The sequence below is a fragment of the Notamacropus eugenii genome, chromosome 7 (genome assembly GCF_028372415.1).
Source record: "Notamacropus eugenii isolate mMacEug1 chromosome 7, mMacEug1.pri_v2, whole genome shotgun sequence".
Classification (NCBI taxonomy): Eukaryota; Metazoa; Chordata; class Mammalia; order Diprotodontia; family Macropodidae; genus Notamacropus; species Notamacropus eugenii.
The window spans coordinates 144,785,357-144,812,671 of record NC_092878.1 but is presented as its reverse complement, the minus strand read 5'-3'; the positions used below and the strand labels follow the sequence as shown (position 1 = coordinate 144,812,671).

Genomic DNA, 27,315 nt, shown 5'->3' with positions numbered 1-27,315 from the left:
GAAGGTGGGCAAGGGGAAGAATGTAGGAAAGAAAGAGAATGAGAAGGCTTGATTGTTGAAACAAGATAGGGATAGACTCAAGGACAAGGTGGAGTGAATAGTTTCCACAAGAAGGGAGGACCACTTCTTTATCTGAAACCTATGGTAAGGGGAGAATAGGTGAAGATCAAAGGTTCTGAGGAAAAGGAGGAGGGACATAAGGGGACATAAGACAAATGATACCGATCTCTAATGTAATTAGCAGCCAGAAAGTGGAGGAGACAAATAGGCAATTCCTCAAAATGAAGGTTTTACAACAGCTCAATGTGAGAAAATATAATAGAGAGCCTATCAGAAATGAATTTTTTTAAAAAAAAAATTCCATACAGTGCTGAGGGATGAATGCAATTAAGATTGGGTAACTTGAATTTTTTTATACTTGATATGCTGCATATTTCTAGACAATTACCATCTTTCATTTTATTCTTATATCTTCAAAACTTCTTTGAAACTACTGGAATTACTGTTTTGATTCTTAAGAAAAACATTAAGTACTCTAAGACCCACAGAACCTGAGTTGAGATCACCAGTTTTCAAATGCCGTCACTGTGCTGGAAAGAGCATCTTTTCTGTTGGTGACATGAACACCATCCGCATTTTGTATTTCCTGTGTTTGAAGGTTCGGCCAGTTCATTGCTTCCACTTTGCCAACATTTGCTGTCTGTGAGAAATTTGTAGTCATGGAAATAAAAAATGAAGAAAAGCTGGATACAGGTAAGAATTCTAGGATTTGAAAAGTAATAGTAGTAGCAAAGTTTATTTAGGCAGACCAAAATTCTATCGATAGCAGCTCTTTGATTTTCTCTGTTCAGCAGTACGTTTTCCCTCTTCTCATCAGTTGCACAGATCTATGATGGTAATTGAAAGCTCACATTTTACATGTAGAAAGGATGAGTTTTCTCTGGTGGTGGGTGTGCATGGAGGGAAGGTGTTAGTAGGTTAGTAGGATGTATGGAAAAAACTTGAAGAAAAAAGTGCAGCACAAGACAGGCAAATAGAGTTTTGTTAATACTCTGTTAAATTAAATATTAATCTTAAAAATTGTACATAATTAGAGGTTCACAGTTTCTTTACAAGTTCCTTTCTTGTTCTTTTTTTTTTTTGAGCATGTCTATTGAAATGTTTGTTTTGGTTTGAATGTTAAATCCACAATAAAAAAAATTCAATTGAAAAAAATTACATGTAACTTGAACAAGCAAAATTAAGGCAAAAAAATCAACAAATGTGTAAATGAAAATGAAAGCAGTTCTCATGTTATGAATCTTCTGGACCCTATAAATATTTATTATTTAAAAAAACCAAATTAATTAAGATGTGATTTCCTCTTTCTACAAAAAAAAAAATCCTGTTTTAAAAGGCTTTATATAGTACGGTTCTTTTATAATCCAGTGCCCTTAGAACAAAGGTTCTTGATCTAGGGTCAGTGAACTAAAAATAAAAAAAAAAATTTATAGCTGCTTTTCAATATAGTTGATTTCTTTTGTAATCCTGTGTGTTATATTTTATTCATTTAAAAACATGACTTTGAGGAGTCCCAAGACATTACTGGATTCCCAAAGGGGATCTATGACACAAAATGGTGAAGAACCTTTACAAACTTGGATTTTTAAGATTTTTACTTACCTGGAACTTTTTTGGAATAAGTAAAGGAACTTTTCAGGACATCTCTCTTGTCCACCTCATCCTCCAACTTCCTCCAACTCCTATGACCTGTACATGTGTTATCTTTGTTTTCTTTCCCCTCACAAACAGTAAGTATTCACTTATGGATGCTATGTTATCATGTTTTTACCAAATACATGGTGCAGAAATGGCAAATTGCTTGAAATGAGGAAACCAAGGCAGACAGATTAAATTATTTGCCCAAGGTCACACAGGCTGTAAATGTCTCAGATCAGATTTGAACTCAGGTCTTCCTGACTCCAGCCTCTATGCTCTAACCACAGCACCACCTTGCTGCCTATGAGGAAAACAGCAGGTACCAAAATAAATACCCATCAAAGAAATATAAAGAGATTATATTCAGTTTAATTAAATACAAGGTTATTTGGGAGGGCGTGTACTAGCAGCTGAGGATCAGGAAGGGCTTCGTGAAGGTGGTGCTTGAGCTGAGTCTTAAAGGAAGAAAGGAGTGGAGGCATGGGTAAAGTCTAGTCTAAAAGCGTGGTGACCTAGGAGATGGGCTGGCATATGTGGGAATAGAGAGGCCAGTCTGACTGGAACAAAAGGTACAGAAGGGGCAGCAATGCTGGTCAAGACTAGGGAGAGAGTTTGGGGCCAGGGTATAAAAGGCATTTCTCTTGTTCCTAAAAGGGGAGGAGGGATGTGGTCAGATCTCTCTCTCTCTGTTTAAGGGAAGTCACTTTGGCTTCTGTGGTATGGAGGGACTTGAGTCTGGGGAAGGTAGGAGGCTCTTGTAATCATCTAGGTGAGAAGTGAGGACAACCTGAATTCAGATAGTAGCTCTGTGAGTGGAGAGACGGGATTCAATGTGATGTGTTGTGGAGATCGAAATGGTGAGATTAGTACTGGAACGCGTAGATGGGGTGAGGGAGAAGGGGCAGCGAAGGATAATGCCAAGCTTAGGACCTAGAAGACTGGATGAATGGTGGGTGCTTTTGACAGAAACAGGAAAGTTTGGAATAGGGTAGGATTTGAGGAGAAAAATAATTGTTTTGCACATGTGAATTTTGAGATTTTTCCAATCTCAAAATCTTTGCAATCTGGAACATCCAGTTGAAAATGTAATAATGAAATTGGTGAGATAGAATTGAAATTCAGGGGAGAGATTTAGCCTGAATATACAGAGTGATATATAACCCTCCTCTTCTGCTCCTCAGCTATAGCCTGTACCAAGGAGTAGGAAAGAACCTTCTTTCAACAAATATTTTTTCCTCTCTGCCTCTACAGTTCTCCTTTTCTCCTTCACTTTTCCTCTGCCTCTTTCTCTTCACCTCCACATTTTCTTATTTTTTTCATCTTTTCTAATTCCTCCCTCCCTCCCAGAAATTTCTTCCTCCTTCTTTCCATCAGTGTTCCTTTTTCTCACCTCCGTGGCTCTCATTTTTGTCTTTCCCTTTCTTTGCCTATCTTGTTTTCTTCTTATCCCTTCCATGGATTATTCTTTTTTTTCCTTACCCCACCATCTCTTCTCTATATCCTCTGTCCCAGTATTGTATACAATATGGGAAAGAAGTATATTTACAGCCACCTACATTATTACATTGTTATGGGCTTTTGTTATGTTTTACTTTTCTGTGACAAGAAGTTGATATTTTTTCCCTGTCAATCAGTTATCCATTATGGGTAAAAATTATTATATTTCTGTGTAAGAATACCCATGTCAGCAATTCGGATTAAACCAGAGCTTAGAAAATAGTATCTCAGGAATAAGAGAAAAGAGCTGAGTTTTTGAGATTTTTCTCTTTTTCTTGTTATTTGTAAGATACATAAGAAAGCTTTTCTATGTGACTTGTTTGGGGAAGAGAATTGTGTGGTTTCAGTGCCCAGAGGACGTTTTTGTGGGCTGTGAGCTGTCTCTTTTCTTTTAGGAACTGAGGAAGATTTGGGAGGTCTTGTATCCGCTAATCTTATCCTTCTGAGAAATAGACTGTTAGATATTCTACTCAAACTAGTCTACTCATCAAAGGAAAAGACAAGCATTAATATACAGTAAGTACATTTCCTGCTGATTGTTCCTATTTCTCTTCAGTTTGATGTGCTTCGAAAATTGATACAATAAGTCAACTAACTTCACTTGAGAATACCTAGAGAAATAACTTGCATCATCATTTCATTTTAAAGAAAGTTCATTGCATTCTGAAATCTTAAGACAGACACAAGAGTTATTTCATCATAAGGCTTTGGATCTTGTCTGACTGAACTCTGAAACTAATTTTGGAACTTGATCGTCTTCCCCTTGATTAGAGCTTGTGAGGACCTGGTCAGGACTCTGGGCTTTGACTGGCTCCTGATGTTTACTGAGGAACATCTGCACTCCACGACAGTGACTGCAGCCATGAGGATTCTGGTTGTCCTGCTGAGTAACCAGTCTGTTCTTATCAAGTTTAAAGAAGGACTCAGTGGCGGAGGCTGGCTTGAGCAGACGGACTCTGTCTTGACCAATAAAATTGGCACTGTGCTAGGTATGGAACGTTTTACCTAGAAGAAGCAAGACTTTATGTTCTACCTGACCTTAGAGACAGCTTGTGATTGCTGGTTCATATTATGTTATGTTTTCCTATCTCTTCCCCAATATCCGATATTCTTAAAAGGTTCACGTTTTCATTTGTGAATTTAGTTAAGAAATACCTTCCATGCCAATGCATTCTTCATTTTTTCTTTTTTTGTATTGTTACTAGTGGATCTGCCGCTTCTCTGTCCTATAACGGTGTCATTTTGTAGCATGTGACTATATATTTCTATTATTTTTTATTTAGACTATACTTTAAATCAGTGTTTTGAAAATGACATTATTAAGAATAGTTTAGATTTTAAATTTCTCATAATGTTCGTTCATTCCTACAGGATTCAATAGAATAGAGAGAGCCCTGGATCTAGAGGGAAGAAGACCTGAGTTCAGATCTGGCCTCAGGCACTTACTGGCTGTATGACCCTGAACAAGTATTTAATCTCTGCCTGCCTCAGTTTCCTCATCTGTAAAATGGAGCTAATAATAGCACCAGGGTTATTTTGAGGATAAAATGAAATAATGTTTTTTAAAGTCCTTTGTAAACCCTTTAGAGCACAATATAAATTTTAACTGTACAGCTTCCCTGACTGCTTCTTCCATGCCACCTGATTGGCCCCAGCTTCCCTGACTCAGCTCCGAGGCCTGGACCATGAAGGTCTCAGCTCCATGTGGGCAGTGCCTCTCAGACTTAATGGTTGTCTGAAACCATGACGTCCCGTACCTCCTTGACAGCAGGAGATCAGGGGCTGCATCCAGGGAAGCTCAGTGCCGCAGTGACTCCTGATGCCTTGTTAATCTCAGCCTCTAATCTGAACTAAGAAGGTGCTGCTGTTAGAGTCACACCCACCACATTAATTTAACAAAACTCATTTACTCATAAAACTCAAAACTCATAAATTTCTTCTCATGAGGGCTACCTCCCACATAGCAATATTGGGCATCTGAACTATTTCTTTCTTTTCATAAAACAGTGAAGATGCTTTAGTATATCATAATAAGTAATAAAATGGGTGGCTACACTTAACGTCAAGAAGGCCTGAGTTCCAGTCCTGCCTCTGACATTTACTGCTCTAAAACCACAATACTCTCGCTCCATCTCCTTGCAGTCTGTGCTGGTAGAAGCAGTTCTAACACTGAGACGGTGGTAAATTGTAAGGCTTTGATGTATTGACATTATAGAGATACCATATGTATCATAAATATAGAACTAGAAGGACCTGAAAGATATCTAGTCCAGTCCCCACTCTTTATTTATTTATTTATTGCAGTAAAGAAAGATGGATTCTCAAACAAATGAAAAAAATTATTGGAAAGAGAATTGAAGCATTCCACCCTCCTCCCCCATTTTATGAATTAATAAGTTAAAACTCTAATAGGTCATAATTTACCTAATATTACACAAATAGTGGATGGTATTGTTGGGATTTGAACCCACATCCTTTAAGCTCCAAAGCCATCCAGCTTCTCCACTCACTGTCCTACTCACCACCCTGGCTTTTTCAAACTTTTTTTTAATCCCTTCTCAAATCTCCCATAGCTCTCCTTTCTTCTCACTCAGCTAAGCACTTTTCCTCATATTTCACTGAAAAAAATTGAGGCTATTTACTAAGAGGATCTTCCTCTTCCTCATCTCCCTTCCCTTCAGATGCTCTCTACCACTATCTCCTTCAGCCATGCCTTCCTTCTACATGCACAGATCATCCCAACCCATCTCATGTTCTCTTATCCCATATTCCCTGTAACCTTGGATCTCCCTCTGTCTTCTGACTACCCCTAACCCAACCAAGCCTGTCCTCGACAGAAGAACGAACACTCCTCCCTTGTTCCATTTATCCCTACTAGTTATTGTCCAATAGCTCTCCTCCTTTTTGTGGTTAAATCCTTGATGAGGCGATCTACAACCAGTGTCTCCATGTTCTGTCCTCTTATTCTCTTCTGAACTCGTTGCCATCCTGCCTCTGACCTCATCGAACTTGTCTCTCCAAAGTCATCAATGATCTTATTGTCAAAATTAGTGATTTATTCTGTCTTTGACACTGTCATCACTCTCTTTGTTACTCTCTTTGCTAGATTTCTGTGACATTCTTCTATCCTGGTTCATCTTTTACTGTAGCTATTCCTTTTCACTCTTCTTTGCTGAATCTTTGTTCAGGTCACACTCTGTATGTAATATTGACTCTGTCCTGGGCACTTCCCTCTTCCTCTAAACTATTTTGCTTGATGATCCCATGTGCTCCATGGATTTAACCATCATCTCCATATTGCTGATGCTTAGACCTGTTTGTCCAGCATTTTTCTCATTCCAGATCTCTAGTGTCCCATCTCCAACTGCCTAAGGGATATTTTGAAGTGGATAGCTCAACATCTTACATTCAGTATGTCCAGAACTGAACTCATGATCTTTCCTCCCAAATCCTCCCCTATTCCTGACTTACCTATTACTGTCAAGGGCACCACTGTCCTCCCAGTCACCCAGAAACGCAACCCTTCCAATATGCATAATCCATGATTTCATTCAGTGAAGTAGCCTCCCATGGATTTTGCAAATTAATATTTTTGGTGCTCTATATACTCTGGCTACATGTTTCTTTCATTTTCCATTTAGAGAAATAAATGAACTTTCATGTTTTTTAATGAATAGAACTTTGATTTTCTCATGAATCGTTTTCCAAATGTCTTTATATTTGCCCCCTAAATCTCACAGTTAGAACCTGTGTGCTGTTATACTAACATACAGCAAAGTTACAGCATCACAGAATTTCAGAGTTGGAAGTACCTGATCAATTGTGTAGTCCAAAAATTGCCCCCCCAAAAATCCCTACTGCTACACAGTAGGCAAGTTGTTATTCAGCATCCATTTGGAGACACATCCCTCACCCCGCCAGGGAAGTGGAGTCCACTACCTCTGGGGGCAGCCCTTTATATATGATTGTGACAGATTAAATCAATAGTTGATTGCTATTTGTTGTTGTTAGTGTGAATGTTCTAGATATAAGTATAGTTTAACCCTTTTTATTCCAAAGCTTTATGTAGTAGCACAATAAGAACTGGTGCCAAGTTTTACACTCATTTTTAAATCTCCTTTTCTTTAGGATTCAATGTGGGCAGAAGTGCTGGTGGCCGATCAGCAATCAGGGAGATTAACCGGGACGCTTGTCATTTTCCTGGTTTTCCAGTCCTTCAGTCATTTCTCCCTAAGCACACTAATGTCCCTGCCCTTTATTTCCTCCTCATGGCCCTCTTTCTGCAGCAGCCAGTCGCCGAGCTGCCTGAAAACCTGCAGGTCAGTGTACCTGTCATCAGCAGCCGATGTAATCAGGGTTGCCAGGTAGGAATTTATCCAGCAAGGCACACCTGTAATTTGGGGTTGGGGACTGGAGGTGTGGACAAGAGGGAGGGAACGCGTTTACCAGTGGAAATTATGGGTTAATTTCTTCAAAAACATGTCTCTACCAGTTTTGTAAATTATTTAGTACGCATGTAAAAAGATGACATAATAGAAATGTGGAGATATCTTTACTCTGAATTCACAATAAAGGTGATTTTTTCCTACAGTCACAAGTACATATTTTCCTATATGTATATGATATGTCAGTTACAGAGTCAGCACTGAAATAAACGTTTTCACTGCTAATCTAAGTAATTTTGTAGGATTTTATTCTGTATTTTAAAAGTATAGCTTTCTTTTGAAAAACCAGGAATGAAGAATTTAATTTGGTTATTTCCACAAATGAGTTGCGTTAATTAAAAAAAATGTCATGTTATTACAGAAATAAAATTTAAAACTATTTCTGATTATTTTAAAGCTAATATTAATTTTTAAAAGACTTTAAGGCAACATCTAAGTTGAGAAAGTAGAAGATAAAGATAAAGAAGGTAAAACAAAGCTTTTATGCTTTCTGATTTCTGAGGGTTGTAAGCACAAATCAGTATGTCAAGCAATCAATCTTTATCAAGGACCTCACTACCAGGCACTGCGCTAAGCATTGGGGACATAAAAAGAAACAAAAGACAGTCCTTGCCTCAAGGAGCTTGGAATCTAATGGAGCAGACAATATGCACAGATATTCAAAGCATGCTATAATCAGGCTAAAGAGGACATAATTAACAGAGAGAAGGCACTGAATTAAGAGGGGTTGGACAAGACTTGTTGTAGAAGATGGGAAGATAGGTAGATTGACAGGTCAATAGATCATTCTAGCATGCATAGAAAGGATTTTCAACTTACCTTAGACTTTATTATGTTTCAGCATCCTGGAGCATGAACGCTTCAAAGTGCTAATGCTATCTTAGTCAATTCCAAGAGTTTGTAATCCCTTTAGAATTAAAATCCTCAACTCTGTGTCCTACTGTTGGTCTAATAAGTGGGTGAATGACCTCGAAGAGATCTGTTGAATCTCATAGCAGTTAATTTTCATGCTCATATGGTCCCCAAACAACCACTTTATTAATGAAACAAATCCCCATAGCTGCATCTTACTTTAGTTGCAAGACTTGCGTGAGCAGCATGAAACTGAATTAGAAAGTTGTTTGTTTATTTGTTGGGGAGGTAGATATTCATTCAAATTATTTTCTAATTGAGAAAATTATTGTGCTTTGAATTCAGCAGTTAACCAGCTAACAATTTCCTGTGATTTCATTCCTTTGATCATCAGGTTAATTTATTCTGGAATTTTTCTTTGGTAATAATTTATTGAAAGGAATATATGAAGTCTTTTAAAATAGTTATCTTTTTGGATAGGTAGGTACTGTAGGATATAGGAGAAAGTGAAGTTTGCTTCTCATTCTGTCTCTTCAGATTGTGATTATTAGACCAACCTCAGTCTGGTCATTTAAAGAATTTTATTTTAAAGATGTCAAAATAGTAGAAATCTGAGTTCTTACTGAGGAAAAGAATCTGTATCCAATGATCGTTTTATTCCCCCCACCCCTACCCCCCGTAGTTTGATTTGGATTCCATTTGGACATTTATCTTCGGAGTTCCTGCCTCCAGTGGGACTGTGGTCTCTTCAATCCACAATGTTTGCACAGAAGCTGCTTTTTTGTTGTTGGGAATGCTTCGCAGCATGCTAAATTCAGTAAGTATGATGCAGTACCATTTGCCTTGACTATTCTGAACAGAACATTAACAAAGTGATCCACTGTGACATAGGTTTACTGTTACTTTGAGAATCTTATTCCCACAGTTTTCATCTCCATGATAATAATACCTTTCCTTGATATAGAAGAATCTTATCAAAGCATTTGTTCCAAAATATATTTTATTATCCTTCTGTTAGAACTGAGGAAATTCAGAAGTTATGAGGTACAATGCCTAGCTAATACCTGTAAAATAAACTTTCTCATGAAGCATTTTCCAAATCTGTCAATCAAAAGCCGTCTTATACTCACTTTTTAAATATTGCGTCCTGTGGGGAGAGTGGGCACAGATGTAAGTACAAACATCAGCACTGGTATAGAGAACAAATGAGGATAAGGGGGTTTCAGCTCCTGTGACTAGAAGTCATTTTCTCCCTTAGGCGTCCATCTCTGATAGGCACCAAGGGTTAGGCCAATGATTGTACCTTCATAACATCCTAAAACTACTTTCTCCCAAGTGTCAAGTTTGTCATGTGTCTGTCAGATCCCAAAGCAGATGCTGCCATTAGCCACTACTCCCTTTGGAGTTGCCAGTGGGTCATCTCTGGCTCTGATGATCTTGACAGGACTCTGCCAGCCCTCAGGGATTCCCTCTCCCAGGTCTGGCTAGTGCTGTTCCACCACTAGACTGGCCTGCTTTTGGAAAGCCAGAGTTTGATCTGCCTTACCAGGTGCAGTTATACTTGGTCCAGAAGTGTTTCTGAGTCTTTCAGCCAATCCCAGGTATTTCCTGAGTGGGATTATGTGCCCTCATCCAATGATTAAAGCACTTTACTGCTTCCAAATTGATTAAGTACTTGTTGACAACTTTGCTTTAATTCAGGTTCAAAGGTCTGAGCCTTCTGTTTTTTAAATTAACTTGAGTGGGTCTTTTTCATCTCCCACTCTTACATCATGTATTATAAATTTCATGAAAAATTTTCTCAGAGGCCCATGATATTTTTTTATGGCATTTTTCCTTATTAGCTTCCATTGTATAACATTTTAATCTATGACAAAGCATTTTCATCGCAACCACCTTCTGAGATCACTAGGGCAAGGCTTATTTTGCAGAACACAGATTTAGAGCTCACTGTTTAACGACAAGGAAGTGGAGGCCCAAAGAGTTAAAGCAGGCACAATAGCCATGTCAGGATTTAATCCTTGGGATGTGGTTCTGTGGGTATCATACTTTCTCCTATCCTACAGTAAGATATACTTGTAGATAGTAAAGATCTGTGTGCTTTAAAATATCTCCCCACAAAGACTTGGAATTGAGACCTGGAGATGACTGTGGTCTGAGAGACAGAGACACACACACACACACAGACACACAGACACACAGACACAGACACACACACACACACAGACACAGACACACAGACACACAGACACAGACACAGACACACACAGACACACAGACACACAGACACAGACACACACAGACACAGACACACAGACACACACACACACACACACACACGGAAGGATTGTACTCATGCTTACCACAGGCAGATTACAGAATGACACAGCCATTTGTCACAGGTACCTTTTAAGAGTAGCTCACCATTGTGTAATGCACATTCTCACATTGATGAGAAATAGAAACGCATAGTAACTAAGCGATTTTTTTGCACCTACAGAAATAAGCAGACATCTGCACTGGGCAGGGAACTTAAGAATCTTCTGATTCCAGGCCCTCTAAGCCACATTGCCTCACAAAGCAAACACAAAAATCGCACATGGAAACATTGTTAATTCAGGTGATACTGTCAAGTCTCCATGCTTCAAAAACCCCTTAGGTTTGGAGTCATTTTATATAGCCATATGTATAACAATTTTTTAAAAATGGAAATTTTTCATGGAAATCTTTATAAAGTATATTTCTTGCTTCCTTGCCTTTTTAAAGAGTATATTGAACATACTTCAAGTTTTTGCAGGTTCAGGGTATTATTAGGTAAATCAGTTATTGTTGTATAGCATGCTACTACTACCATAGTAGTGCTAAAGTACTACGTAATAGATATGTATTCTCTTATAGTATATAGTATGTAGGGCTTATTGAGGTAGTTGGTCCTTATACGAAGTGGCCCTAGACTTCTGTGCTAATTACAGGGAATTAGGAGATCTGAGATAATTGTTATTTTAGAGTTGTAGAAGGATAAGCAAATGTCAACCAGTGTACCATGAAATGAGGCCGACTTATTTCACGCGTCACTACATGTTTGTAGCCAAGCTGCAGTGTGATAGAGATTATCTTTTAATTTTCACTAGCAGTGTTTTTATTTTTATGTCTTATGGTCTAATGGAAGAAACAAAATGCAAACAAATATTTAGAAAGCAAGCCCCTATGTACAATAAATTGGTAGTAATTAGCAGAGGAGAGGCACTAGAATTAAGAGGGATTGTAGTTGGGACTTAAAGAAAAGTCACTAAGTATTGCTGTGGAGGGAGAGCCTTGCAAGCATGGGAGGCTGCCAGAGGAAGTGCCCAGAAAATGTCTCCTGTGTTTTATCTTCATTTGTCTTTGATTTTCCATGGAAAGGTTTTTGTGAATATCAAAGAAGGAGCAGTTTTGAATATCCGTATTGTACAGGGAGGAATGTTTTTGCAATATAAAAATATGTCATGATATAATAGTCATCAAATTGTATTTGTGCTGGTATGTGTGTGAGCATGTGTGTTTCACACGTTTTCAGTGAGTTTCTCATCATACTTTTAAGCAGTAGCATTTCCATCCCCTAATTCTTTATTTCTCTTCTTGCTTCCATAACAGCCCTGGCAATCAGAAGAGGAAGGGTCTTGGCTCAGAGAATATCCTGTCACCCTGATGCAGTTTTTCAGATACTTATATCACAATGTTCCAGATCTCAGTTCAATGTGGATGAGCCCAGAGTTTCTGTGTGCATTAGCAGCTACTGTCTTCCCCTTCAACATCCGGCCGTACTCTGAAATGGTACGTGCTGCAAGAATTTTCAGAGTCCTTGGTAGCCACCAAACGAATAAGCCAGCACAGGTTACAGTAAGACAGGTACACAATTTATTTATCCACTTAAGAATGTGTCAGACACTATCAGTAAGTGATAGACATGTGCCCCACAGATGGCACCACACATACATGCATATGTACACACATACATATGTACATGGGTGTATATATGTACAGTCATACAGGTGTGTGCATGTACATAGTATACACATGTAGATCTAGATCTGTATCTCTCCTTCTGAGCTACATGACCCAGTTTGAGTAAGTTCAGGTAGGTCACATAGTAGAAGGCTCATCTTTAGGAAAAGAAAGAGGATGCTTGAAATGTTACAACGGCCTGTAGCATAGCTCTTTACACCGGACCAAATAAAACATTTCTTCTTTAGCAGTCTGTTAATGAGCACTTATTAATCTGTTACCATGCGCCTTTTTAGAGAGAATGAAGAGAGCTGGATGAGTCCCTATAACTCTTCCAAGTCCTCTGGATTTTCCTTCATAACTGTAAAGTGATTGGGGAAAGTAGGTACTGAAGGAGACATTTAGAGCATTCAATGTTGTACAGAAAAAGAAATATAATATAGTAAATGTAGCAAAAATGGAGGCAGTCTTGTTCTCCCCAAAATCTACTTTTGACATAGGAAAGGGAGACAAAAAAACCATGCTGCCTGGAATTAGTATGTCAAACAATCAGTTTTAAAGTAGCCTGTATTTCAGCCTTTGATAATTTTATCCTCAGCCTATAAGGTAGAACTTCATTTTCTAGAATATCTCTAAAACCCCAAACATTTTAGTCTTCCTCTCATGCTACTGGGAGCCCCATTTCCTTTCCTTTCACACCATTCTTATCATTTTTCTCATGGTAGAGTTCTCAATTCCTCATTGCTGAATTAAGCTATGTATTCCAACCACTTAGAAGATTCTATGTGGCCTACAGTTTTGGTTTCAGAGCTCTAATTCTTATTTGTAAAATTTTTTGCACTTATTAAGCATGATCCAATTAGGAGATTGAATTATTATAAACTTTAGGATTTCATCATTTTCAAAAGTAACGAAGTGTGACATCATTAACTGTAATGGATTTGTTTGAATCTGATTTTTCTTTATTAACCCTAACATAAAAGGAAATCAATAATAAACTGTGATGTGGACAGTGGGTTACTGTGTCCTGTTGTTGCTGTCACGCTCCAGGTCAGAATGATGATTCTGTTGCCACCTTGCAGCCTGGTGGAGTAAACAGGGCACTCGACTCAGCAGACTCAGGTTCAGATTCCAACTACAAAGCATCCTAGCAGTGTGACCTTTTGTGTGCCTTAGGCTCCTCATCTATCAAATGCAGGGGTTACTGTATGCCTCTAAGGTTTCTTCCAGCTCTGAGTCTATCATCTTGTGATGTAAAATGGCTGTTTCTTTTTCTGATTTGTTTCTGTGGCCTGGAGCAAAACAATGAATCATACCAACTCTTCCGCCCCCCCTCCCCCCCCATATGTAGAGATAATTATTGTTTTAGAGCTGTGGAAAGATGAGCAAATGTCCAATGAAATCATCCTAGCAATGTAACAGAAATATCTTTTACTTTTCTTTCACACTATTTATGTCTCTTGAATTTCCCTTTTGCTTTATACTTCTCATTAACTGCAGGAAAACTGAATAAATGGAAAAACCTCTTTTACTCTGATCCCAAGTCCTGAGCTGAAAGTTGGTGATAGTTAGCTCATAGATAGCTCATGAAGATTCAACTCATGTCCGTTGACATAGGTCATTATCTTGACATAATCCATCAAATTAATTTAAGATGATCCCATATTAGATTTAACTAATGATCAAGAAACCTATCTTTAATTTAAAAATCTTAATTATTAGCATTTTATAGTGTTGTTTTTGTCCATTTCAGTTGGAAATCATTTAAAGAACTCCCTTTATATAGTATGATGACTTTTAACCACGAATGAAAAGTCAAATGAAATAGCAGTGGAATTAATTTGTGAAGTAATTGAATAATAGGTAAACTATACAAAGTAGCCAATACCATTATAATGTAGTTGATTGTTACATACGAACAAATAGAAATTAGCACTATGCTAAATAAAAGTTACTAGTAATGGGAAGACTGACATTTTTCTGTTTCATTTTTAAACAGGTTACTGATCTTGATGATGAAGTAGGGTCTCCAGCGGAAGAGTTCAAAGCCTTTGCAGTCGACACAGGAATGAACAGAAGCCAATCAGAATACTGTAATGTTGGCTCCAAAACCTACTTGACCAACCACCCAGCAAAAAAGTTTGTTTTTGATTTCATGAGAGTCTTGATTATAGACAATCTCTGTCTCACACCTGCCAGCAAGCAGACTCCATTGATTGACCTGCTGTTGGAGGTAACATCAAGGAAATGGGCTTATCTCAATGTAGCTGCACTGCCAGAGGTAGAATGTATATAATCCTTCTGGATCAAAAAGGTGTTTGCAAATTTTCCACTTAGTATAAGCATTTTATAGTAGAAATGTAGAAAATGTTTCTCACATGTAGAAAGCTTGTGTCACATCTGTGCTCCATAAAGGTACTTTAGGGTACACCATGAAGACTGGAATGACTGGAGATGCTGATCTGCATCTCTAGATCACTGCTTTGCACCAGGGAGTTATCCCCACTGTGGTTCCAGCCCTGTTTTCTTGTAGCTTTCTACATCAGAATGAGCATGTGACTGAGCACTTTTTCTGACAGCGTTGATAATTCCTGAAAACCATAAAAAATGTTTGCCTGCCAAATCTCAAAAAAGTGAAGAGATGAATAGGAAAGACTGGCCCTACAATCTTATTTGCTATAAACCAGTGCTGCTAAATGATGGTAATGTTTCATCAGTACTACCTGGACAGTAAGTGCTCCCTCTTGTGACTTGCAGAAGTGCTGCAACTCAGTACTCCTGTTGATCAAGGCAATTCATATGATGATAATAGGGAATTGTTTAGTAAGATAGCTTTACCATAATTAGTAACACTTGGACACTAAGCAGACAAAAAGGGCTTTTTTGGGGGGGGAAGTGTGCTCAGAATCTCAGTTGTAATTAAATAAGAACAGTTCTTGCTAATGAAGCATACAATTGAATAAAATGTAGCCCTGTTAAATTTCCAAATAGTAGCCATCTCAGGGAAGGATGATAACATCTGATATTTATGCAGCCAGCATATCACTGAGGAGGGCCAGCACCAAACAGGAACAGATAGAGACTTGGGCATGACCTTGTAATATGCAGTGGAAGTCAGAAATAAATAAAATGTGGGTGAGAAAGCACAAGTAACAAACACTCCTGGGTAAGGAGTGGAAGGAAGACAACACTGAATGTGTGCAAATACAAATATCTCACGCTGGTCAGACTAGCCAATGACAAAAGAAGTAAATGACAAATGTTGAAGGGGCTTTGATAAAACAGGCACCCCAGTGAAACTGTGAACTTTTGAAAAACAGTCTGTAGCCATTCCCAAAGAGTTCCTAAACTGTGTATATCAGAAATGACACCACTAGGCTTATATTCTGGAGAGATCAAAGAAAGAGGAAAAGGATACATATGTTCAAAAATATTTGTAGCTGTTTTCATGATAGCCTTGGAATCTAAGGGGTTGTGTCTCTTTCTTGGGTAATGGCAAAACAAAATATTATATTTCTGTAAGAAATTAAGATTTTCATAAAAAGTAAGGAATTTCAACTCACAGAAAAGAGTGCTGTTGCTTTCAGACCAGAGTGGAGATCAGGAGAGGAGTAAACTTCTCTCCCTTTATTGTGCCAGAACTGAGAACTTACAAGTCCCCAAAGTATACCCTCCTCTTGACAAAGAACTCAAAAGTCAAGTAACTGGCTGGAAAAATGCCCAAAAAAGGGAAAAAGAATAAGACAACAGAAGGCTACTTTCTTGGTGAGTAGGTATTTTCTTCCATCCTTTCAGATGAGGAAGAACAATGCATACCATCAGAGGAAGACCTAAAAGTCAAGGCTTCTGCATCCAGAACCTCCAAAATAAATATGCAGTGGTCTCAGACCACAGAGGAGCTCAAAAAAGACTTTGAAAATCAAGTAAGAGAGGTGGAGGAAAAATTAGGAAGAGAAATGAGAGCGATGCAAGAAAATCATGAGAAACAAGTCAACAGCCTGCTAAAGGAGACCCAAAAAATGCTGAAGAAATGAACACCTTTAAAAATAGACTAACTCAAATGGCAAAATAGGTTCAAAAAGTCAGTGAGGAGAAGAATGCTTTCAAAAGTAGAATTGGCCAAATGGAAAAGGAGGTTGAAAAGCTCACTGAAGAAAATAGTTCTTTAAAAATTAGAATGGAGCAGATGGAAGCTAATGACTTCATGAGAAACCAAGAAATTACAAAACAGAAGTAAGGAATTTCAGAAGAAACCAAGAGACATCTTATAAAGTAACAGAGAGTGAAGTGAATGAGACCTAGGAGAACAAACTGCACAGTGATAACAGAGAAAAAAAAAACTTTGAAAGACATTAAAACTGATCAACTCATTGATAAACCACACATATGAAATAATGAAGGTGAAACAAAACATTCCCTGTTAGAGAGGTGATAAACTTGCAGAGCAGTGAGGCGTGTTTTGAACATGGCTAATGTGGAATTTGGTTTGTCTAACAATGCACCTATACATTGAGGCCTTTGTTTTTTTTTTTATTCAGTGGAATGGGAGCAAGGAGGGGAAAATACAGATTAATTTTTAAATGTTTCCTAATGGAGAAAAATTAAAGGAAAACCAAACCAATCCAGTGAGAATTAGAAGAGAAATGTCACTGGAGAAATATTCATAGCAAATTCCTTTGATAAAGGTTTTAGATCCAAGTTATGTAGCTTCTGAAAGATAAGAAGTGCAGCCATTCCACAATAGATAAATGACAGATTGATAAATGGGTGTTGTAATAGGAAGCAATATCCTCCACCCACATGCAAGTCAGGCTTCTTTTTCCTTAAAAGGAATCGGAGCCACTCGTAAGATTTAATTCCCATAGGGGACTCACAGGCTGTTGCCATCACTTTCTGGTCCTAAGTACAAAAGAGCAGTGGCAGACCACCGTGGGCTGCTCCTAGGCTGGACAGCTCAGCTTGGCTGACTGTGCTTAGTCTTTTCCAACATCCTGCTATTATAGGGAAGTAACAGAGCTATACCTTGAAGAGATTAAACCGTATATTCAAAAATATTTATAGTTCTACATTTTTATAACAGATCTAGAAACACTGGATAGCTATCATTTGAGGAAGAGCAAAATAAATTACTGTAAAAAGTTTCAAAGAAGCCTAGAAAGACAAGTATGGACAGAAGCAGTGAAGTGGGTAGAGCCAGAACAAGGTGTACAGAGACTTGGAACAGTGCTGTTATCAACCACAACTTTAGAAAGCCTATAAGGAAGCATAATTTCTGCCTCTTAGCTGGAAATAAGTGTTTCCTAGAAAGATGTCTACAATTAAATCATTCATCCTTTCTTCGTTTGGCAAACCTCTTTAAGAAGATGCAAAGATGTATTGAGAGAAGGGAGTGTGTCTCAAGTAGCTTAGGATCTGTAATGAAGAGATAAGTGTATGAGTAATTTGTGTTCTATGTAGTACATAAGTCTTTAAAAAAGGTGGGAATGAGTTTCCATGAGAGTTCTGAGGATTGCTTCCTATGTACCCTAGGTGATCTGTGAGTTAGGTGACATCTGGAAGAAACAGAGCTAGGCTACCAACAATTCCTCAGCAAAAGATCTGGGAGTTTGAGCATCCCGCAAGCCCAGTGTGAATCAACAGTTGGATAACACGCCCAGAAACACTAGAATTATCTTGGGCTACAAGAAGAAACATACAAGGTCCAGGAATTAGGAAGCAGTTGTTCCACCATAGTCCTTTCTGGTCAGACCACTCTGTAGTATCGCATGTAGTCCTAAGCACTGTATGCAAGGAAGGATGCCAGGGTGATAATTGGCCACAAGACTGTGCCACATGAGTAGTGGTCAGAAGTACTGGGCACGTATAGCTTGGAGCAGAGCACATCCAAACTGACTGTTGTTTTCATCCAACTCTGTGACATGAAGGAACAAAGACCTCCCACATGGAAGAAGAATTTAGGCTTATTCTTCGTGGCCCTGGGTCACAAAACTAGGCATGATGGGTAAAAGCTTCAGAGAGACACATCTAGCCTTCATATAAGGAAAACTCCCCTGACAGCTATCCAGACTGAAACAGGCCTGTTTGAGACTTGTAGACCAGCTGGTCAGACTATGGGGATCTCCTGGCAAAAGACAGATAACCACTTAGATATGTTGTGGAACGGATTTCTTAAAGTTCTGGACTACATAGTTTCTAAGATCCCTTCTCTGTGATTCTCTGTCCTTTAAAAGTTTAATATTTCACTAGGGAAACAAATCATGCATACCACTAAGGAACAGAATTTGAGAGATAAACAGGTATAAAAGTTTTGTCATAGTGGAGATGACAACTCCATTACGGAAGACTAACAGGATTTCACTAATAAAAATGAAATTCTAAGATTTGTGAACGTTTGTACTATTTTGTGTCATATTTTGCTGTTTGACGGTTTTAAAAAAATTGATGTTTGATGATATTACTAGATTGAAAATCGTACTATTTCTTCCTCTCTAGGGTTGTAGTCCTAAGAGTCTTTTCCTTTGCAGGCTTCTCCTGAAAGGTCTACAAGAACTCAGCAGAAAGAATTTCAGACTTATGTTTTAGATAGTGTCATGGACCACTTGCTCGCAGCTGATGTTTTATTGGGTAATTTATATTTTTCCTTTGGCTTTTATTAGTCATCTTCATTAAGAAACCCAAATGAATCTTAAATTTCCTCTTCTTCTTCCTGTTTGAACTCTATTTTTAAAGGATCTTTCTTTTCTGTTTCTCCTCTGCACCCATTAAATATAGAAAAAAGCAAAAATAAAAATCAAGAATTCTGTCCTAAATTTTTCATATGAATTGTGGCATGTGTGTCTGGAGTACAGAAGATGTGAAGGTTGGGCAGAAAAAAAGGAAAGACTTTTTTTCATAGTTTAAAAACATCTTCCTTTTATTAATATTTAATTCTTCCAGACTTTATAAAATGAACTACTTACAGACAGTCTAATTATTCTAATCTGTAGAGGTTTGGTTTGTTGTTTGTTTTTTTAAACAGACTTTCTATGAGAGAGGAAATGCCACCTTTATCATTGCGTGCCATGATAAAAATGTATTGAAGTGTAGTGTAGTGGCAGTTTCTTCTGAAAACAGAAGAAATATTTACATAAAAATTTTTTTGATGCATGTGCTAGTTTCAGTCTTTTCGTATGGCAGGCATTTAATGCTTGCCAAATTGGATCAGTGAATTATTTTAATCTTGGATGCCAGAATGCTCTTATTGCCCCGTTACCTTTAGCTTTAAAAAATATTTACCCAGAGATTTTGAATATTGTCAGTGTGCAAAAAGTACATCCTGAGATAGATGTGCCAAGTCCAACTTTTGCTTAAACTGAGAATATTTATGAGGTGAAATATACTCTATGGAGTGGGTAATACTTAAGATAGAATAGACAGCATTTGTATAATTTTAAAATCATTTTCACTTGCATGATTTCATTGTGATTCTCATGGTAGGTAGGATTATTTCATTTTACAGATGAGAAAATTACAAGAAGAAGTTGTTGTGCTTAGTTTATTTTAAGTTAAATAATCTGCAGAGAAGATTGTTTTCCCCACAGTTACCCAGTTATCTAAAAATAGGTTAAGTAGTTCAGATAGTATAGTACTAGCTGACATATTTTAGAGCTTCTTTTCGTCTTCTGTTGCATGTGTATTCATTTTCTTGTCACTTTTGTTTCTGGAATTTAGGGGAAGATGCATCTCTACCCATTACCAGTGGAGGAAGTTACCAAGTGCTAGTGAACAATGTATTTTATTTCACCCAGCGTGTGGTAGACAAGCTTTGGCAGGGAATGTTCAATAAGGAATCTAAACTTCTTATCGATTTTATTATCCAACTAATTGCACAGGTAACCTGTTCAAGCCTATTATACAAAGATTCTTTTGTAATAGGTTTTTTTTTTTTTACACTAATACTGATGATTAATAATAATGATGGCAGCACTGTAGAATGCAGGCTTGCACCAGGAGGGATTGGTTTAGTTGTGTGCTTGTGTCTTTAGCCCCCAGCACAGCGTAGGAGCTAATGTTTTTTGTATTTAATTATCAACGATATTTTACTGATGATTGTAAGAGAGTAGCTTTGAGAGGAAGCCAAAATAAATCTTCTCCCTTTGTATTTCTACATGAAGGAATGCTTACTAAGAAGCGTACAGCAATCTGTTTTCAAATTTTTTCTCAGAAGGAATTGATCTGGTTGACCCACCTGTCAGTTTGTGGCCAACACTAGAATTCCTGATGCTGTTTGCCCCCTAAAGATGGGGTGGGGAACCTCTAGCCTTGAGGCCACATGTGGTCCTCTAGATACTCAAGTGAAGACAATAGCAATTTATTCTGTGACGTTTGGATTCAGTCAAAGGGCTGCACTTGGGGACCTGAAGGCCGACCCCTACAGCAGTTCCAGTTGCTACCTAGTTGGTTCATTTTTACGGTGCTCATTGCGAGTAAGTTCAAAAGGAAAGGCATTAGAGGGTCAGCCAGCGTTTTGGTATTTTGCCAAGCCATGATTCTCCTGTTTCTTCTGTCCCCTTCCTCTGAGTGTTCCATGCCAATCTGTGGCTCTGTTACTTGTGAATAAGGGTTATTTTTATGCTTTGTTCAGTAGTTCATGGGAAAAAAATGTTGCAAATAGTAAACTGCTAGGCTGTTGCATAAGAATCACAGCATTTCCTCAGGTTATTGTGTTTGCTTCTTTTTTTTTTTTTTAAAGCCAGAGTGGTACCCAAAAAGCACTTGAAATAGAAGCTTCTTACCAAATATTTTCTGGTTTCCTTCTCAGTTAATTAAACTATACATTGAGCAATGTTCATCTTTTCCCCAAATGTTCTTATGAATAGTAAATTATTTTGTTAGCATCAGCAGAGCATTCCTTGTTGTAAAGATACTGCACTGTTCATTTTACCATATACTTTTCATATGTTTAATTAGTCAAAACGAAGATCCCAAGGGTTGTCACTGGATGCCGTTTACCACTGCCTAAATAGGACCATCTTGTACCAGTTTTCAAGGGCACACAAAACAGTCCCACAGCAAGTTGCTCTCCTCGATTCTCTTAGGGTCCTTACTGTGAACAGAAACTTAATCCTAGGGCCAGGAAATCACGACCAAGACTTCATCAGCTGTCTGGCTCACTGCTTGATTAATCTGCATGTCGGAAGGTGAGTGCTTTCAGACAAACTCGTCATATTGACGTTCGGAAACTGTCGTCCACTTTTTTTTTTTTTTTTAAGTTTCATGCTAATGATGGTTGGCACAGTAATATTCCTGCCCTCTTAGATTTGGAGCAAAAGTTTGTGAGTTCAAATCTTGACTCATGCCTTACTACTTATTGAGGGCATTGTCTGCTGTCCACAATTTCCTGTAAAACGGTTCCCAAATCTTTTGATCCTCTGACCACATGCAAATTTTTAAAAATGGAAAGTAAGCAAAATTAGCCAAACTTTTCTTATAAAAGCTGATTTTGCTAAGCAGAAGTCCAAATGAAGCACCTAAATTGATGCATCTTTAAGAAACTACAACTCACTACCATTTGGCAGTTTCTTGGCTGTGTGGTCCTGTTGATGTGGATATGTGTCTGCTAGTGCACATTGTTCTGCCTGCACAACCCAGACATTTGCTCCCAAAATTCTGACAAAGGGGCTTGATCTAGTGTGCTGGAGGGTCTTCCTTCAGATTCTCCACAGAATTGCCTGTGATCACAGTCTCATGACGTGCTCAGCACACTTCTTTCCCCATTTAGACATCTCTCTGATGAGATTCCTTAGGCTATTTCTTTTGGGCATGTCTTCCTTAATTCATAAGATCCTCCTTATTTGTGGCCACTCTGTTGTGTATCCATCTAAAGCAGGGTGTAGCATTTCATTATAAATAGTGGGGGGAAAGTTTATTTGGAATTGTGTCTTGAAAAGTGGAATTAAATATTGTAAAAAATAAGTTCATTTTAGCTTATAGTTAACAAATAGTATATTTTAGTTTACGTGTAACAAGATGAAGGGCAGTTAGGGGAGGGTACAGGGTTGAATTTAGTCTGGAAGTTCTGTGTTCTAATCTCACTTTTGTCACATATCAGCCAGATGTCCCTGGGTGAAGCAGTTAGTCTCTCAATGCTCCGCATGCCTATGTGCATTGATAAATGAGTTTCCTAAACTGATGAAACCACAGTTTCAATCCTCAAAGCAAGTTCTGTTTTGTTTTTTAAACAAGGGGCAGCATAGGGAGCACAGTACAGGGAACGCTGGGCTTGGGAGTCTGGAAGGCCTGAACTCCCAGCCCACCTCAGCCCTAGCGATGGGAGGAGTTGTCTGGCCTCTTTGTGCTCCCTTGTGTTGAAAGGAGGAGTTGGATTTATTGGCCTCTAAGGTCCCTTCTGGCTGTAAATGTATGATAAGTGATTGCAGCTCTGCCTTAGTTCTTAAACAATCCAAGTATCAAAGAATGAATGAAGTATTCATTGGTTTTTTAAAATTTTTCTAACCAAATTGTATGATGAAATAATATGACTTCCTTCAAATTTGACTTTTACAGCATAATTTTAAAAGGAGCCATTATAGCAAAAATGCTCAGTTAGTTTTTCCAAGGGTCCGTCTTAACCCTTTGCTGTTCAGAAGTGCCTGTCCGAATTGGGGAGAGTTGACTGACACAAATGTTGGTGCACAGATAGCTGCTGGTGGGTGAGGACAGACACTAAACGTTCAATGGGGAGGGACTGGTTGGACAAGAGATCACGTCTCTTGTGAAGAGCTTTGTGTCATGGTCCCTTCTGTTATCCTTCACAACCCTTAAGTCGACAGTGCAGTGTCATGGACAAAGAGCTGGCCTGGGAGTCATGAAGACTGAGTTCAAGCTCTTCCTCTTTGGATCAGGGCAGGGATGTGGTTGATGAGGGAGCAGCAGCTGCAGGTGGGTGATTAGGCAAGCGGTCTTGGTGATTATTGGAGGAAAAGAAAAGCAGAGAGTGAGGCTTGATGTCAGAGTTTTTGAAATGAAAATTAGGTTTAGGAGGGAGACACAGGGAGAGACAGAGTGGTAGGTTAGGTTCAGATGCAGGAGCATCAGCTTCTGTTTAAATAAATCTAATAGTGAGCTCTTTCCTGTGAGTGGCTGACATGGGTAGAAGAGGGTGGCCATGGGGCCTGAGGACATTCAAGAACTGAGAGGTCAGGCTGTTGAGAGGAGCACTGGCTTGGATATTCAAGGCTCCTAGAAGAGGGGTAGAAAGAGGCAGAAAAGAAGACTGAGCCAGGGAACCTTTAACTTGCCCCAGCAATGTTTAATCGCTAGAGGTTTTCCAAGGCCATGACCTTCCTCAGACGTGTTAAAATGATTGGACTTTTCCAGCCATGTTGATGGGTTTGGACTGGAAGCAGAGGCCCGCATGACGACCTGGCACATCATGATCCCCTCTGACATAGACCCGGATGGCAGCTGCAGTCAAGATGTCAGTGAAGGTAACCAGCCTGAGTATCTATCTGCACACAACTTGTGGCCAGTCTTTCTTTCTCTCTTTTCCTTCTTTGCTGCAACAGCAGGTTGTGGCTCAATGCAGTTATAGGACTGGTCACAGGGTGAGTGAGGTAGAGGACAGGGTTGGCTCAGAGCCAGGCCCAGCCAGCCCTGTGACTGTCGCCTTTGCTCTGGGGCTACCAGCTGTCCCGCTTCTCTTCCTGACCCTGTAGACTTCGCTGGCTACTTGAGGGCCAGCGTCCCCCAAGACCCCTCCTCTTGGTTTATCCCTAGCACCTTCAGCATCACCCTCACCAGCAAGGCCCACTTCAGCCCAGCCCTTTCCTCTGCCAAGAGGCAATCCCAGCTCCATGAGATTTATGTGAAAACTAGGTTTATTACAAGAGAAACGAACATGCATGTGGAGCCCAAAGAGTTCACAATCCATGCAGAAGTTTGCATACTTATGATAGTACCACAAAACGAGGAGGAGAAAAACACAAATTTCTACCTGAAGGGGTGTGGCATGGGAGGGGAAAAGGTGCAGTAAAGGGAGGAAAGGATAAACCTCTTCTGAAGGGCAGGAGCGAGGTGAAGGCAAAAGTTTCATTCTTTTCCCTTGGGAACTTCTAGATTATGAAGATAGGCTGGTCAGCTTTTCTACGAGGGTCCTGGCTGCATAAGCCGTTTCTCAGCCTTGCCCAGGCTGATTAGCACCTGCCTTGTCTCCCAAGGACACATGAGGAGTCCACTTTGGGCTTGCAAACAGCACATTATGTCAGCTCGGGGAGGGCCTCCGGCATGCTCTGGGTCCAGTGTCTCTGGAAAATATGGCAACTCAAAAAGACAAATTCAAGGGAGCCCTTAACAGTCTTTAACACCTCCAAAATTCCTATCATATAATATGCAGACTCACTTTATCCTAGACTCCTTTCTCTCACATTCCTTCAGCCTGCGTCCCCTGATATCTCTTCCAGCCCTGGATCTGACTCTTCGCATTATCTCAGAACACAGAGGCACTCAGGATACGCCTTCCTGTCCCACCACCATTCTTCAGCCTCTTTTTCTCTGACAGTCACACAGTCAGACATTTCTACCCAGTCTAGGTTGTGGTGGCTGGTCATTCTCTCTTCTGGAAGAGCCCAGTACCTCACTCGTGTTATATGGAAAACTGCACCATTCACAGTGATATTCTATCTCTTTTCCCTCCTTCCTTCTCTCTCTCTCTCTCTCTCTCTCTCTCTTTCTCTCTCTCTCTCTCTCTCTCTTACTCTCTCTCTCTCTCTCTCGCTGTCTCTGTCTTTCTCTGCCTCTGTCTCTCTCTCTCTCTGTCTCTCTCTCTGTCTCTGTCTCTCTCTGTGTCTCTCTCTCTCGCTGTCTCCGTCTCTGTCTGTCTGTCTGTCTGTCTGTCTCTCTCTCTCTCTCTCTCTCTCTGTCTCTGTCTCTGTCTCTCTCTGTCTTTCTGTCTCTTTCTGGCTGGGGGAGCAATAGAGGTTAAGTGATTTGTGCAAGGTCCCACACCCAAGTGTCTGAGGCCAGATTTGAAGTCAGGTCCTCCCAACTTCTGGGCTGGTGCTCTGTCCACTGTACTCCTACAGTGATGTTCTCTTGAACGCCCTTGCCTCCCAATTAGCCTTTTTCAGACCTGGTGTCTTGGCATCTTCCCTGTCATGCAGGGATGGTCACCGATTAGAACTCCTCTTACCCATAAACGGCTATGCTCCTTCCTTGATTGTCGCTTCATCATTCCACCTTTCTCTGGGGCTCATCTTTCCCAGCCCTCTTCTTTGTCTTCTTGGGGGTCTCCAGGTCCACCAGCCCCTCCGCATTTTCCCAGGCCCTTAGCCTTCCTGAGGCGTTATTTTATTCCTTTCTAATTGCAGCCCTGGTCATAATGAGTTCTACTCTCCCTGTCCTGGGGATTCAAGTCCCTCCCCCCTTGTCCTGCCTCAGTTTGTTTTCTGGCAAACCTTAGCCATGGATCATTCCAGCTTTACTGCTCTGGTTCTGCATTATCCTTGTCAGGTTGGTAGCCTTCAAAAATGGAAGGGCTGGGGTAAAGTAGACGCCCAGACCGTTGATGAAGCTGTGAATTGATCCAGCCATTCGGGAAGGCAGTTTGGAAGTGTATCCAAAAGGTACTAAACTGCTTATTATCTTTGATCCAGCAGGACCACTGCTATGTCCATATCCCCAAAAAAGAGGAGGAAGAAGAAACATGTTTTAAAATATTTATAACAACTCTTTTTATGGAACAAAAAACTGCTCCATCAACTGGAGAATAGCTGAGCAAATTGTAGTATGTGAATGTGATGCCTTCTCTTGTGCCATAAGAAATGAGGAGACAGGAGTGTTGGGGGGGCCTTGTGTGAGCTGCTCCAGAGTGATGAGGATGGAAATATGAGAACACTTTCTACAGTATTGACATTGTGGAGACAGACACTTCTGAAAAACATAAGAACTCTGATCCAGACAGTGCTCACTCGTGATTCCAAGTTACTGCAGAGGAAACATGCCTCTCATCTCTGGACAGGGTGGTAATGGACTCAGAAGTGCAGAATGGGACACATTTTTGGACATAGCCAATATGGGGATTCCTTTTTTTTTTTTTTTACTGGGCAATTCATATTTTAACAAGAGTTTTGTTTTGCTTTTTTTTCCAGTGTGGTGGAGATGGATGAGAAAGAAAACAAAATTTTTATTGAAAAAATATAAAAAGAAATTAAAGCTGTGCTACCTGAGCTCCCCCTTCTCCTACCCTCTTCATCCCAAAACCCTTGTCATCATGTCTCTGCTCTCTTTTCCCCTCAATCTTTGACTAAGGTGGCCCTTCTCTTTGTCAAGATCAATCTCTTTTCATATACTTTTTTTTTTGAGGTGGTTGGGGTTAAGTGACTTGCCCAAGGTCGCACAGCAATTTAAGGCCAGATTTGAGCTCAAATCCCACTGGTTCCAGGGCCAGTGCTCTGTCCACTGTAACTCTTAGCTGCCACTTAGCTTCATTAGCATCATATTTATGATCCTATCTCTTTCTCTCACCCTCAGTCATCTACGTTCTCTCTAATCATCAGTTTCTCTCTATCTCTGGAGTCCTTCCCTTCTGCCTTCAGACATGCCCGAGTCTCCCATATTCTTAATTAAAAACAAAACCAAACCTTCACTAGACCCTGTTCCATCACTCTGTATCTCAGGCATTCTTCTAGAACCAGGTGTCCACCCCACTGTCTCCTCTTACTTTCTTGTTACTTCTCAGTCCTCTGCAACTTGGCTTCAGATTTCCCTACTCGACTAAATTTGCCTTCTCCCAGCTTATCAGTGAGTTCTGAATTGCCGAAGATTTCAGTGTTCCTCAGTACTCATTCTTCTGGACCTCTCC

General features: G+C 39.5%; 1 protein-coding gene across 9 annotated transcripts in view; it reads left to right on the top strand.

The window, feature by feature from the left end:
- WDFY3 (WD repeat and FYVE domain containing 3) overlaps positions 1 to 27,315 on the top strand; it is a 324,335-nt gene that overhangs the window by 218,336 nt on the left and 78,684 nt on the right. For 4 of the 9 annotated variants that reach the window (XM_072622964.1, XM_072622962.1, XM_072622960.1 and 1 more), the window contains 11 exons: positions 659 to 753; positions 3,591 to 3,711; positions 3,967 to 4,184; positions 7,324 to 7,559; positions 9,175 to 9,309; positions 12,126 to 12,380; positions 14,476 to 14,709; positions 19,001 to 19,100; positions 20,187 to 20,347; positions 21,426 to 21,655; positions 23,835 to 23,944. In XM_072622964.1, the coding sequence (XP_072479065.1) occupies positions 659 to 753; positions 3,591 to 3,711; positions 3,967 to 4,184; positions 7,324 to 7,559; positions 9,175 to 9,309; positions 12,126 to 12,380; positions 14,476 to 14,709; positions 19,001 to 19,100; positions 20,187 to 20,347; positions 21,426 to 21,655; positions 23,835 to 23,944 (1,895 nt within the window). The remainder of the gene's footprint in view (positions 1 to 658; positions 754 to 3,590; positions 3,712 to 3,966; positions 4,185 to 7,323; positions 7,560 to 9,174; positions 9,310 to 12,125; positions 12,381 to 14,475; positions 14,710 to 19,000; positions 19,101 to 20,186; positions 20,348 to 21,425; positions 21,656 to 23,834; positions 23,945 to 27,315) is intronic. The other 5 variants (XM_072622967.1, XM_072622966.1, XM_072622963.1 and 2 more) reach the window with 3 other exon arrangements.